Here is a 13,466-nt window from a genome sequence, read left to right as displayed (position 1 = left end):
CTGATGACATACAGGTTTTGTCTTTGTTTAGTCCTCCGGATAAAGGACAACGTGAGGAAATGGTCTAAAGTTCTTGCCATCTGACAGTGTGAGCATAATCACAGAATAACGGTGCCTTTAGTACCGCAATAGTCAAAAAATAGATCCTTTTTTCAAAGTGATTTCGGTTGACATCGGTCTCTATATCTCTAGCTAGTGCTAGAGGCACCGTACCGTATCCGTTTTTCAAAGTGATTATTGTTGATAGAATTTTGGTTGTTATCGGGATACTGGATTTTTTTACCCCATATCCGCAGCTTGCTCATAATGAATAGAAGCGATACCAAGTAGAAACAAATCAATATAGCTCACGTTTACCATGAAAAATCACTTCTAATCCATTAGCTTGGAATTAGGTAGCTTGAACCAACTATTGATACTCACTTCATACTGAAATGTAAGAAATTTTGATTTGTCCTAATTTCAAGACAAAGGGAGTACTTGCTATTTAGCTAGTTAGAAGGATCTTAGTTGCACATTAGCTAATCCTGTTTGGATCCAACCCAGCTAAAATTAGCTACCTGCCAATTAGTTGATGGATCCAAACAAATGCTAATAGAACAAGTAGAACTAAGCGTATAAGAGCATCTCCAGCAGTTTGGCAAATCGAGTTGCCATCTTTGATTTTTGCCAAAAATGTTAAAAATACTCCTCCAACAGTTTGGCAAAAGACTTGGCAATTTTTGGCAACTTGGGAAAAACCAGCCCCCAGCGCGTAAATATACGCGCGCGGCGCCCGGTTGGCATCGTGGTTTCTAGTCAGGTGGGAGGGTGAAAAAGAAATAAATAACAGAGAAGGGTTCCTGATTTAAGTTTTCAAGAGGTGGAAGGGCATAAATATAATTTTGTTTCTCTCAGGGTTCCTGATGTAAGTTAGATCTGGATTTGTCAAGTGAATTATGCCAAACTGTTGGAGATAAGCTCTTTTTTTATTTGGCATATCTTTTTAGAAGTTGGCAAAACACAAGATATGCCAAGTAAAATATGGCAAACTCTTGGAGATGCTCTAACCCGCGCATTTGCGCGGCTAGTACTGAAAATTCAAAAATTTACATGTTGTTGTATCATTACTATCTTTTAAAGATTATATACTATTTGTTACCATACATCATCTTGTTCATTATCGTAAATTATATTTTATTATTGGTTAAAATAATTCCAATATGATCTACCTATAATGACAATTTGATTTGTTGAGCTTTAATAATATTATGCATATAGTTATTCTTATTTTCTTTTTATTTTGATTGATTGTTGTTAGCTTTTATTTTTATTAATAATATGTTTGTAACTGATACATAGCTAAATGATAATTTATATTTAATTTTTCATAGCTAAATGATTGGTGGGTAATTTTGAATTGGACACACGGGTATTTTAGGCTAATTTTATTGTAATGGCAGTGGTGGATAATTTTTATTTTTCTACTTTTCTCCGATTAATGTGGAAATTTCTAGGCTTTGAGAGCGGACGTGGAGGCTTCGTTTGTTGGCCAAATGATAAGATAACTAGGCGTATAGTCCGCGCATTTGCACGGCTAGTATTGAAAATTTAAAAAATTACATGCCGTTGTATTCTTACTTAAAAACTATACTATTTTCTACCATACACCACCCTGTTCATTATCGTAAATTTTGTCTTATTGTTGGTTAAAACAATTCAAATATGATATACCTATAATAACAATTTGATTTGTTGAGGTTTAATAATATTATGCATATAATTATTTTTATTTTCGTTTTATTTTGATTAATTGTTGTTACCTTTAGTTTTTATTAATAGTATATGTTTGTAACTGATACATAGCTAAATGGTAATTTATATTTAATTTTTCATAATGACATTGGTGGGTGATTTTTAATTAGGCGCAGGGTATTTTAGGCTAATTTTATCATAATGGCAGTGGTGGGTAATTTTTATTTTTTTATTTTTCTCCGATTAATGTGGAAATTTCTAGACCTTGAGAGCGAACATGGATGCTCCATTTGTTGGCCAAATAATAAGATAATAGATAGATTAGACCAAAGACATACACTGCAGACCGGTAGATAGCAGTGTGCTAACACAAACATAAGTCTGCCCCCGAGATATAAATATATGTTTTTTTTTTGCAACTGCAACACTATAAAAAATTATGCCACTTACAAGCTATAGTTTCCTCTGGAAACAAATAAATAGATGAAGGTGTAAACATTTGCGGTGAAAGATCCGAGATTTCACATGTACATGAACCACTGAATTTACCAGAATTTGACAACTAGAGCAATGTTATTATTATAGAACTAAGTTTGACGACCAGAACAATGTTATTACATGCTGGTATTATAGAACTAAGTCCAATTTAGCAGTTTGTTTTTAAAATAAAATCACATTAAGACGATAGCTCCTTAGTAAGCTCGCCTTATATATAACACTACATATGCCCGTCGCCCAGTTAGCATCATAGCATGTGACACAGAAGTCACGCAGAGAAACAAAAACAAAAAAAAACGCATGTGAATAGGTCAGGTTCATCTTATTGTGCCATCACGGCCGTCAAATTGCTAAGGAGATCTTCTTAAGATATCAGGTATCATTATATCATATCATCATGGGAACAGCTAATCCGGCACGCGCGGGAGGTACGAAAAGCAGCACAACGTACAAACAACGGAGGCATAAAAAACGACAGAAGCAACGCCGAATCGCGTACTCCATCATTATCCAAAAGCAAACTGATAAAAAATGAGCGAATTCAAACTTTATCTTAAACTACTACTCCTATTCCCTGCTCGCTCTGTCGCGCTCGCGCAGTCGCGCCCACGAAACCTCCCCCTTCGGAGAAGCTCCCTGCTTTGACCACGTTGCGGTTCCCCCCTCGTTTTTTTTTAATCAGAGCGCGACCCGCTCTCTGTCGCCTCAGCTCCGGGGGAGTATAAATAGCGCCCCGTCCGGCGGCCCTTCCCCCAGTTCACCACGCAGCAACCACCCGCACTCCGACGAGAGCCAAAACCTCCGAGCGAGCTCCCACAGCGACGAGCTCCCTCTGGCCTCTGCTGCTAGGTCGCCTCCGCCTCCGCCTCGCAAGGACCCGGCAAGGTAGCCAGCGAGCAATCGAACGCGCACTCGGACGTTAAGCGAGAGATGGGGCGCGCTCCGTGCTGCGAGAGGATGGGGCTCAAGAGGGGGCCCTGGACGCCGGAGGAGGACAGGATCCTGGTGGCGCACATCGAGCGCCACGGCCACAGCAACTGGCGCGCGCTGCCCAAGCAGGCGGGCCTGCTGCGCTGCGGCAAGAGCTGCCGCCTGCGCTGGATCAACTACCTGCGCCCGGACATAAAGCGCGGCAACTTCACCCGCGAGGAGGAGGACGCCATCATCCACCTCCACCACATGCTCGGCAACAGGTGCTTATTGCTCTTAGTCCACTTGATCACCATGCGTCGAGCACCCCAGCTTCCCGGCCTTAAGATAGACTGGTTCTCTTCTTGATGATGGGGGTCGAGTTGATCCAGTCACTGGAAAGAACCAAACGATACACAACATGCATGGCCCAATCGGCCACTCCTCGTCTCTTAAATTATTGCCGAATTATATTAAAGAACGCGCGCACTGATGATGAACGGCTCATTTTGTATGGTTTCAGGTGGTCGGCGATCGCTGCCAGGCTGCCGGGGAGGACGGACAACGAGATCAAGAACGTGTGGCACACGCACCTCAAGAAGCGCCTCGAGCCCAAGCCAGCCAGCCAGCAGCAGGCGGCGCCCAAGCGCAAGCCCACCAAGAAGCAGCAGCAGCAGCAGCACCAGCAGCCTGATGTGGAGGTCGTGGTGCTCGACGGTCCGACCAGCACGGTGCCCGTGTCGCCGGAGCAGTCGCTCTCCACGTCCACCACCACCTCCACCGACTGCTCGGCGGCCTCGTCGCTGGACAACAACGCGGACAGCTTCACCTTGGAGGAGGACTACCATATCGAGGACAGCTTCTGGTCCGAGACGCTGGCGATGGCGATGGACAGCTCCGGCGACTATTATTCTTCCGGGATGGAGAGGGAGGACGCCCCCGCCGCGCCGCCGGCCAACGACGACGAGATGGACTTCTGGCTCAAGCTGCTCATGCAGGCCAGCGACATGCAGAATAATCTGCCCCAGATTTAGGCGGCGTGCTAGCTAGATGGTCCCCTTGAGATCTGCTGATCATATTCTTTGCCTCACAATTCTTTGAATCTTTGTCCTGCTCCGTTTCGGTGGTGTACATCCGACTGAAAGCTTGGGAAGCGAAAAGCAATTGCTTGATCATGGCGGTGTTCACTTGTGCGCATTATTATTTTGTTGATTATTTCGGTCACCCGGCCGTTGGCTACGTGACCACAAAAACTGCCCAAATTCATCTTATCTCTAACTGACATAGCTTGGTTATATGCCAAGCTTATTATTAAACTTGCTGTTACACGGTTACACCCCTCTCGATTTTCGCTGTCGACCAGAGTGTAGCCGCGCCGCCTACGAGTCACCCAGCTGTCCAGCAGCCGTCGCCGGGAGCCTGGCCGACAGGCCGCCCGGCCCTGCACTGCACATCCATCCATCCCCCGAGAGCCGTTGCCAACTTGAGGAAGACATTTCTCCTCTTCGTCTGAGGCTCTGACATGCGGAGCAAAGGACTTGAAGCCCACTTCAATTCCTCCATCCTCCGTTTTTTGTCAGTGGCAGCTGGGCCCAGCCAGCTCATAAACTTATTAAAGAAATTATTGTGATGACATAGAGCCTGCGTGGGATGTCAATTGTTGGCAATAAATTTAGGGATTCATTCGGTATTCAGTTTAGTGCGGTAGCAACCAATATTTTTTTTCCTCTGGTAGGTTTAAGAAGTTTCTAGTAAGTTATGACCAAATTTTAGATATGAACCAATTGATAGCTAATTTTTATTGGCATGCTTTAATTTTATATGGTAAAAATGGGTAGCATACCAATCGGGCTTGTAGTCACATTTATCTATGAAAAAGGCCTCGAACGGGAATGGTAAAATCTGCTTCTTCTTCTTTGGCGTTTTTCTTTGTTCTTTCTCCCTTCCAGATTGGCACAATTTTAAGTCTTCATCATCCATATGTCACTATTTAAATTCTGAGCTCTTTTACAATAATTGTAAAGTACCAATGAGTACTTTCGGGTTCTTTTATCTTGGACTTTTTTTCTAGCCGTTAATCTATGGAAAGTATTTATAAAAATTAAATTAAATTAATATTCGGTCTCACTTTTTGGTACTTGATCCCATATTTTGGAAGTATTAGGTACTTTATCTTAGGTACTTTCTACATTCACCACCGTAGGATTTTATCAAATGGACGACTCCTATTTTTTTTCAATCATTGTAAAATTTCTCTTAAATTTTTAGACTTTTTTGAGAAAAAAAATAAAAAAACAGAAATTGGATTTGTTTGGAAACACCAGCGCATGCAGATGCAGCTACGCTCAAGACATTAAACCAGAGGTAGTTGAGCAAATAAACCAGACCGATTACTCAAGCGTATTCCTCCTTTTTTTGACATGCCAAGTACTATCTCATTTGATCAAAACAATAGTTGCGACTTACGAGTTACACTTACAAGTATACTTTCCATCATATTCATTGTAGTTACATAAAAAATCACAATTTAGTTGCTAGATTTGACAACTCTTACGCAAGTAGCACTCGCAAGTCGCAACTACAGTGCTTTGCTGTAAGGCACATAACTAGGAAATTGCTATTGTTGTCACACGTGCATAACGTAGAAGTAGTTGCTTCGTGCTTTTAGACTTTTGCCCAAAAGGTTAATGAAGTGATCATGCCGCCCATAAAATCGCTGGGCTCATGTTTCTACGTTCCCAAAAGACAATGAGATCACGCGCAGATTTGAGATTTGGTTCAGCTTCACTTGATGCGATGCATCAAGTTATCCTGCAGTCACCCTGCAGCCTGTTTTGGCCCAATTACAAGTTATCGCACAAATTCGATCCCTACAAAAAAAATGGGCCTAAGCCAACCCCCCCCCCCCCCCCCCCCCCCCCCCTCTTTTTTTCTCACAATCTTCGCTGCTACGGGCCGCGCGCGGTCTCACCGGCTCCCCTCTCTAGGCTGGCACAGGCTTGCGGCCCAGTTTTATTTCCGTGCCTGACTTTCCCGTCTTCTTCCCTCAAAACTTTCTTCGCTTGTAGCTTTTTTTAATTAAATTACAGTACAACTTAGATACGCATAATGTACGATGAAATGATCATAGATACCTCACAATCAACGTAGTTGCCTATTAGACTATCATTTAAAGCACAATACCATTAAATAGAATATTTGTTTCTCTATTTCCATAGAGAGTTGAACTCAAAATCTAAGATGGTATCGACTCTTATAATTTGTAGGCTGCAGACCCTTTTCATCCGTCTTTAGACTATTCGCATTTGTCATACTCTGTTTCCATTCTCTATAAGAAATATTCTGTCTTGATCATCAAGATTCTATATTCAGTTTCACTGAACCCATCATCCTCTATATCACGTCCTCTGTACCAACTACTCTCCCATCAAACCCACAAGTCAGATTTTTTTATCCAACCAAAACCCACTTTCTCTCTCCCACCGCCACCTCTCTCTCTCCTTTCTTTCCCCGACCCCTTTCTCTCCCGGCGCACACCCCGTGGAACTTCCTCCTCCCTCGCCGGCACCGCTCCTCCCACCCCACTCCCCGGCGCCGCTCCACTGGTACGGCTCAGGGCGGCGCGGCAGCCGGGCCACGGCGGAGGCGCATGCGCAGGGAGGCGGAGGCGTGGGGGAGGCAGAGGCGCAGGGGAGGCGCGCTCGTGACTCCCGGCCCTGCTTCCCGCCGACGGAGCTCCGTGCGCCCGTCCCTGCCCCGACAAACGCGCCGCGCGCGTGGGCTAGCTCCCACCCCTGCCCCTCCCCACCCCCCCGGCGGCGGAGGCTCCACGGTGGAGCTCGCGGCCGGCGCGCGCGGGGCCGGCACCCTCCCTTGCACCCTGGCGGTGGAGGCTCCTCGATGGAGCTCGCGGCGGCCGCCCCTGCTCGGCGGGGTGGCGGAGGCGCGGAGCTGCCGCGGGGCAACGGCGGACGCGCAGAGCTCTCCCTCCCTCGCGGCCGGATCTGCGCGCGGCCAGCGCACCGCGACCATCGCGACACGGAGCGGAACGCGGGCGACGGCCACGTCGCGGCCCAGCACCCACGGCCACGAGCCGGCACGCAGGCCCCGCACGCGCGCGCGGAGGTGCGGAGGAGGCGAGGCGCAGCGGAGGCTCGCGCGCGGTGGTCGAGGCCATCCCTTGAGCTCGGACGAGGGCCGCGACACGCCCCTCCTCCCCCGTGCGGCCTCCCCTGCGCCCGCCCTCGTGCTTCACGACCGAGCTCGCCACCGCCGCCTCCCAAGCTCCTTGCCTCCCACTCCGGGCGCTCGGCATGGCCGCACGGCGGAGGCGCGGCGAGGCAAAGCTGTGGCACGCGGCGGCCTGCCCCGCCTGCGTGGCGCGACGCGATCTCCGCGGCCGACCTGCGCGGCGTGGCCTGCCTGCGTCGGAGGGCGAGCGACGCGTGGCAGCCGTCCTCCCTCGCGCGGCGTTTCGTCCTCGGCCATGACCGACCGCCATCACGTGCCGCCCTCTGCATCCCCCTCCACGCCACGCCCGAGCTCCCCGGCGAAGAGTGCGCGGCGGCGGCTTCAGTCTCCTCCTTCGCCGCCGTCAAGCGAGCTCCGAGCCATGGGCAGAGCTCCGCCCCTCCCTCTCCATGGCGGCCAGGCCGGCGGCGCCTCCCTCGCGGCGTAGGTGGCCATCAGCGGTGGCCGGGTTCCCGCCCTCCTCCCCGGCTTCTGGCGCACAAGTCTACGGCGTCCGCCTCCCAACGACGTGGAAGACCCAGTGGCGTGGGGAGCAACGGCCGGTGGCGAGGTGGGGCCAGCAAGCGACGTAGCGTTCCTTCTCTATCCCGCTCGATTTGGCGGATGGCAAGCGATACGCTTTTTTACCGTATGGTGTACAGTTTGCCGTTGCAGTCGTAAAAACGGCAAATCGGTACTGGAGTACCGCTTTCCGTATAGTTTACAGTACCCACTGCGACCAGCCTTACCCCATGTTGGGGGTAAAATCGGAAACAGCTGATCCATGGCTGCTTTCATTATACTTTATTTTATTTTGTTACAGTGATCTGGAGCTAGAGGTTGCCATGTCAAAGTTGCTGAGCTGTTCGTTCAAAAAAAAAAAGTTGCTGAGCTGCTAGCCCAAGATAGACAGTCGTGATTAGTTTCGGCGCAAAAATTTTTCGTTGGAATCTTGCTAATTTGAAGTACTAAATAAAATCTATTTATAAAACTTTTTGCACAGATGGGTTGTGAATCGCGAGACGAATCTAATGATGCTAATTAATCCATAATCTATTATATTATTAAAGGAGTGTTAAAAGAAGTCACCACGTTCGCCGAGAAGGTCTAGAAATTCCCACATTAATCTAAAAAAGAGAAGAATTTGCACCGTTGGATTTTATGAAGATCTAACGGTTCAAACTAACTCAAGAGTTCATATCAAATACGATTAATAAATAGCTAATTTCGGATTTAAAAAATTAAGGAAAATTAAGACATGGCAAAGAGTCCATGCTGAATACTATTAGTAAATAGTTTAATTCGGAATTAAAAAAATAAGGAAATTAGGGCTTAATCAAAGAGTCCATGTTGAATACAATTACTAAATAGGAAAATTCTGAATTATCAAAATAAAAAATAGCATTACCACTAGATAAAAATTAATATTAGCTGAATAGCTAAATTTAAAATTAAAAGTATAAATTCTATTATATTATTAAGGGAGTGTTAAAACAAACCACCACGTCCGTAGAGAGGGTCTAGAAATTCCTACGTTATTCTATGACTGTCCAACTGTTGTCAGTTGACTAATTTTTTAGTATGTCATATTGTTAGTACCTGTTAAAAGTTTTGCAAACGGATTATGCGTTCTGGACGATTAAAGAAGAGGGGGGCATGGGTAATACGTGAGCTTGATGGAAAAACATGTGTTTTAGAATTAATCTGGACTATTAATACCTCTTTGCAAAGAGATAATGTTGACTTGAATTCCTAGCAACTACTGGTAGCTAGCAGCACGGTGGTCGCAGGCAACAGGCTGGCAGAGGGAGCCTCCGACACGATGTGCCCCCGGTGTCGTGGCACTGACCCGACGTGAAGGGATGTCGAAGATGGATGGACCGACGATTTCGTGATGATGATGGAGTAAAGAAACGTGATGAGATGTCAAATACGATTAATAAATAGCTAATTTCGAATTTAAAAAATTTAAAAAAAAGACATGACAAAGAGTCCATACCAAATACGATTAGTAAATATAGCTTAATTTGTAATTAAAAAAATAAGGAAATTAGGACTTAACCAAAGAGTCCATGTTGAATACAATTACTAAATAAGCAAATTCAGAATTATAAAATTAAAAAAATTAGCATTGGCACACGACAAAAAAATTATTATTAGCCAAATAGCTAAATTAAAAATTAAAAGTATAAAAAAATTGGCATCAAATATGATTAATAAATAGATAAATGCAAGAACTAGAATAAAAAAATATTGTTGATACGTGTAGTGATTATGAATCATATTAAGAAGACAAATAGTTAAATAAATAGTATCAAATGCAATAATAAAAATCCAAATTTGAGTTTCATGGCAAATAAAGTTAATAAATACTCCAAATTAACGAAGATCTAAATAATATTTGTGTATAGGATTTACACCATTCGATTTAATGAAGATCTAACGATCTAAATTGGACAAAAGAGTCCATGTCCAATTTAATGAGATGCAATATTTTAAACTACCAAAAAGTGTCTTTATCCAATTAAAGTTAAATACAGGGTCCGCATGACATAAAAACTCATGTTACCATCTATGTCTCGCATTAACCTTCCTTAAAGATGCAAAAAAAAATGGCAGCAGCATAAGCGTGACAACACGACCATAGTTGTATTGTATTAGTACTATTGAAAGAGATAATTGCTTTGAAAAATCTTTGGAACGCCCTGCACTACGACGCGACCATAGTCTTTGCCCGAGATTCCGAATCACAACTTTTTGAGTCTCAAGAACGTCATGTAGTACATGCAACTGCATGAAGCACACTGGATTCTACTCAAAATCATTGCCGAACTCAATCAATCCATTTCTTCTGGAGCAACCAAACGTCAAGATAGGGACGAAAAAATAATGATGATGCGCAGAGTTTCACATATTGCAATCTATTGCAAGACCATTGGCACCTTATGATGGTAAGTGTGGGCCAATGAATACGCAGACGAATTAATGTGAGAGAAATATCTGCTAAAGAACCAATGCTTTCTCCAAACAAGAATTATCATCATAAATATTGCATATTCTTGAACAACTTTAGTTATACAAACTAATCTGATGGTGGTCAATAAAGAATTATGATTCTATGGGCATATAATAGTTCCATACAAGTAATAATCACTGGGATAAAGGGTAAAGCACCGAAACCTACAAATAAATGTGACTATTATTAGCTCAATCTAAATAGATGCATGGGAAAAATCATGGAGTTAGTCATGTGAGGAATCAAATAGCATAGATAATTATTAACATTATTTTCCCCATCTAATCTTCTATAAGTACACACTAGGCATGGAACACAAAATGTGATCGATACCTCTAAAGAAGTATAGAGAAAGAGAAGAGAAAAAGATAAAGAAGCACCAAGATTGAACGGGTAAGGAAAGTAGAAAAAGGAGAATAGAAAAAGAAGGCAGGAAAAATGAGAAAATGAGGGCAAAAGAAAAGGACAAAAATGAATTTATTGGTTTAGTCTATAAATAATATCATTAGAATGAGAAAAATATTAAATTATAGCCATGTCCTGTTGGACATTTGACATTTTTCATATATTCATGAAAAAATAGAAGAAGCGGTTCTACCGAACGGTTTTCAAAACATCTCTATATCCATAAAAAAGCTGCTCCATCAAAGAAGCCACAACTGAAATTATTTTAGCCACAGATACAGGCCTGAAGCCCTGCTAATCTATCTCAAAGTCGATTGTCTACAGTACAAAATCAAATGATTCAAACAAATGTACGTTGTCGATGCTCCTCTTCGCTCAGAAAAAAAAACACTGAGGCACAATACTAAATAGGAAACTTCTCCATTAGATGCATCGGATGCGATACACACTAATCGATTTCAAATATACCGAGGAACAAAATAGAAGACAGAGAAATCAATAAAAAATGCTAGAGAAAATGAAAAATAAAGAAAAGAGTTAGAAACAACAACAAAGATATATATGGAACTATCTATCACCGAAATGACAAAACTCTAAAGTAGACCAATATATGCAGTCATATGGGCTAAAAACAAATAAATTGTGCAGTAACCAAAGTGGGAAAAATAATAATAGGTTCGATTAAATAAAAAATTTAAAACATATATACATTAACATAGCACGCATATATATAAGTTTTGTATAACATTTATTTACCAAAGCCAGGAGGAGGCCTCAACTTATTTTTTAACATAACTTTTTTTTGTCTAATCCATGATCATTTTTATTTCACTCCGATGATGAGTCAGGTCTAGATCTGCTAGATGCTACTTAAGTGCTCTAACAACTACACTAGATATATTTTCGCTAAATATTAATCAAAATATTGCAAGATACAAATCGAACTCCAACACCTAAGTTACAGATTGTTGGCAAACATAACTATCAAATACATATAAATATATTTCATAATTATAAAAAACTTTATATGAATACAATTATGTACAATTTGCTCCGTATTCAAGGGTATCCAAAATTGAATTCAATCCTCAAATTTAGATTTTGCAGGTTTAAGTACTAAAATATGCAACTATAATATAGAATAAAGCAACATAAAAAGTGATGATTGATATGAACTCCTATGCATAGAAAGCTGCAAGTATTATAATATTCAACAAGAGCAAATGAGAGGTAAATAAATTATAAAATACATCTCTTCTGTCAATGTAAATATTTTTAAAGAATTAAATAAAAAACTAGCTACCCGCGCTATTAACGCGGGCCACCTTGCTAGTTAATTAATAATTAGCGGATGGTTACTGTAGCATCACTGTTGCAAATCATGAATTAAATAGGCTCATTAGATTCGTCTCACGATTTACAGCTCATCCATGCAAAATGTTTTTTAAATAGACTTCATTTAGTACTCCATATATATGTCGAAACATTCGATGTAACTTTTTTTTGCGTTTACGGAGTTTATGAGGTGTGATCTAAACAGGGCCTTCGTCGCCTGGCACACGATCCAGTTCTGCTTCTTTTCAAACGGTTGCTCTGTTGATCGATGGTGCTAGTTTATGAAGTGACGGTGGCCTTGGATTTCAGGATAAGTGATGATGTTCTGTTTGGCTGCGGACCAGACGACGGCGACAACGATACAACACGGTGGCGTGCCGGTGCAACTTCCTTCAGCTTCTCCCCACGAAGAACAACCCTATTTTGACAGCCTAGCTAAGCTGCAGAGCTTCCCGGGCAGCCGTTTTTTACACGTCGAATTCACCGGTTGCTTGGGCGTCCCCGTCGAGCTCGGTGAATTCCGGATTTTAAATCTGCAGCGGTCATAGTCAAAACGCTATCGTCCCTATCGAAGAAGCAGCCGGGGGACGGGGGACGGTAGTTCGGAGGCATGTGGGGAAATGTTGATGGATCAAGTCGGGGCCTCGGGGGCCATCATGTTCAGACGGTAGCTGAGACTTACTGCTAGTTACTAGGAGTACGCTGCTGCTGATGAATTGTCTTTCCTCCGACTTAAGTTTTGACTAATGGCCTCGTGATCATGAAACTTAAAAAGACAAATGATTATCAACACCATTTTCTCCGTTAAGTTGCAAACTATAGTTTTGACTAACTGCCTCTAAAATTGTAATTTTCTTAAGTTTCTCCATTTCGGTTGTGGTTGGTGTCTGATGCTGATTTGTTATAAGAGAAAAATACTGCTGTCTGCCTAATGTCTGGTGGCTGGTGCTGATTTGGTGTGATAAAAAATACTGCTGGTTGGTTGGCTAAGCGAACAGAGAGTGAGGTGCGAAAGGTTAGGGAGCAGCTCGACACCGACGAGCTGAATAGGATGGTACTACTATTGCTTTCGTCTTAGAATGTTTCAGAAATACGTGCGTGATATATATATATACCTCCGATATTCTCTGTTCATACGTCAAACGGAGATTGAACGATGAACAGTTACTAGATCGAGAGACCGATCAGTCGCTGTCGCTGCCCCAACTCATATCTATGTATCTTGAGCCTGAAGATCAACGTGCATCAACTACCGCAACGCCACATGCCCACATCAGGAAAGCAATTTCCCAAGTTCCCACGGACCTGTCGGCGTCGTGCAGTGAAGTCAATCCCGGCT

General features: G+C 43.2%; 1 protein-coding gene across 1 annotated transcript; it reads left to right on the top strand.

Moving 5' to 3' along the window:
• The first annotated feature begins 2,999 nt into the window (after nucleotides 1–2,999).
• LOC120656498 (transcription factor MYB30-like) lies at nucleotides 3,000–4,316 on the top strand. The gene is made up of 2 exons (XM_039934602.1): nucleotides 3,000–3,425; nucleotides 3,665–4,316. Exons 1-2 carry the CDS (start codon nucleotides 3,163–3,165, stop codon nucleotides 4,173–4,175), a joined length of 774 nt encoding a protein of 257 aa, XP_039790536.1. The 5' UTR covers nucleotides 3,000–3,162; the 3' UTR covers nucleotides 4,176–4,316.
• The last annotated feature ends 9,150 nt before the right edge of the window (nucleotides 4,317–13,466 follow it).

The sequence above is a fragment of the Panicum virgatum genome, chromosome 1N, assembly GCF_016808335.1.
Source record: "Panicum virgatum strain AP13 chromosome 1N, P.virgatum_v5, whole genome shotgun sequence".
Lineage (NCBI taxonomy): Eukaryota > Viridiplantae > Streptophyta > Magnoliopsida > Poales > Poaceae > Panicum > Panicum virgatum.
The sequence above is the reverse complement of the archived record's forward strand: the minus strand, read 5'-3'. Positions and strand labels throughout refer to the sequence as shown.

Coding starts and splice junctions, on each gene's coding strand:
- LOC120656498 (XM_039934602.1), top strand. CDS start 3,163: ATGGGGCGCGCTCCGTGCTGCGAGAGGATGGGGCTCAAGAGGGGGCCC. Junction 3,426..3,664: donor CACCACATGCTCGGCAACAG/GTGCTTATTGCT, acceptor GTATGGTTTCAG/GTGGTCGGCGATCGCTGCCA.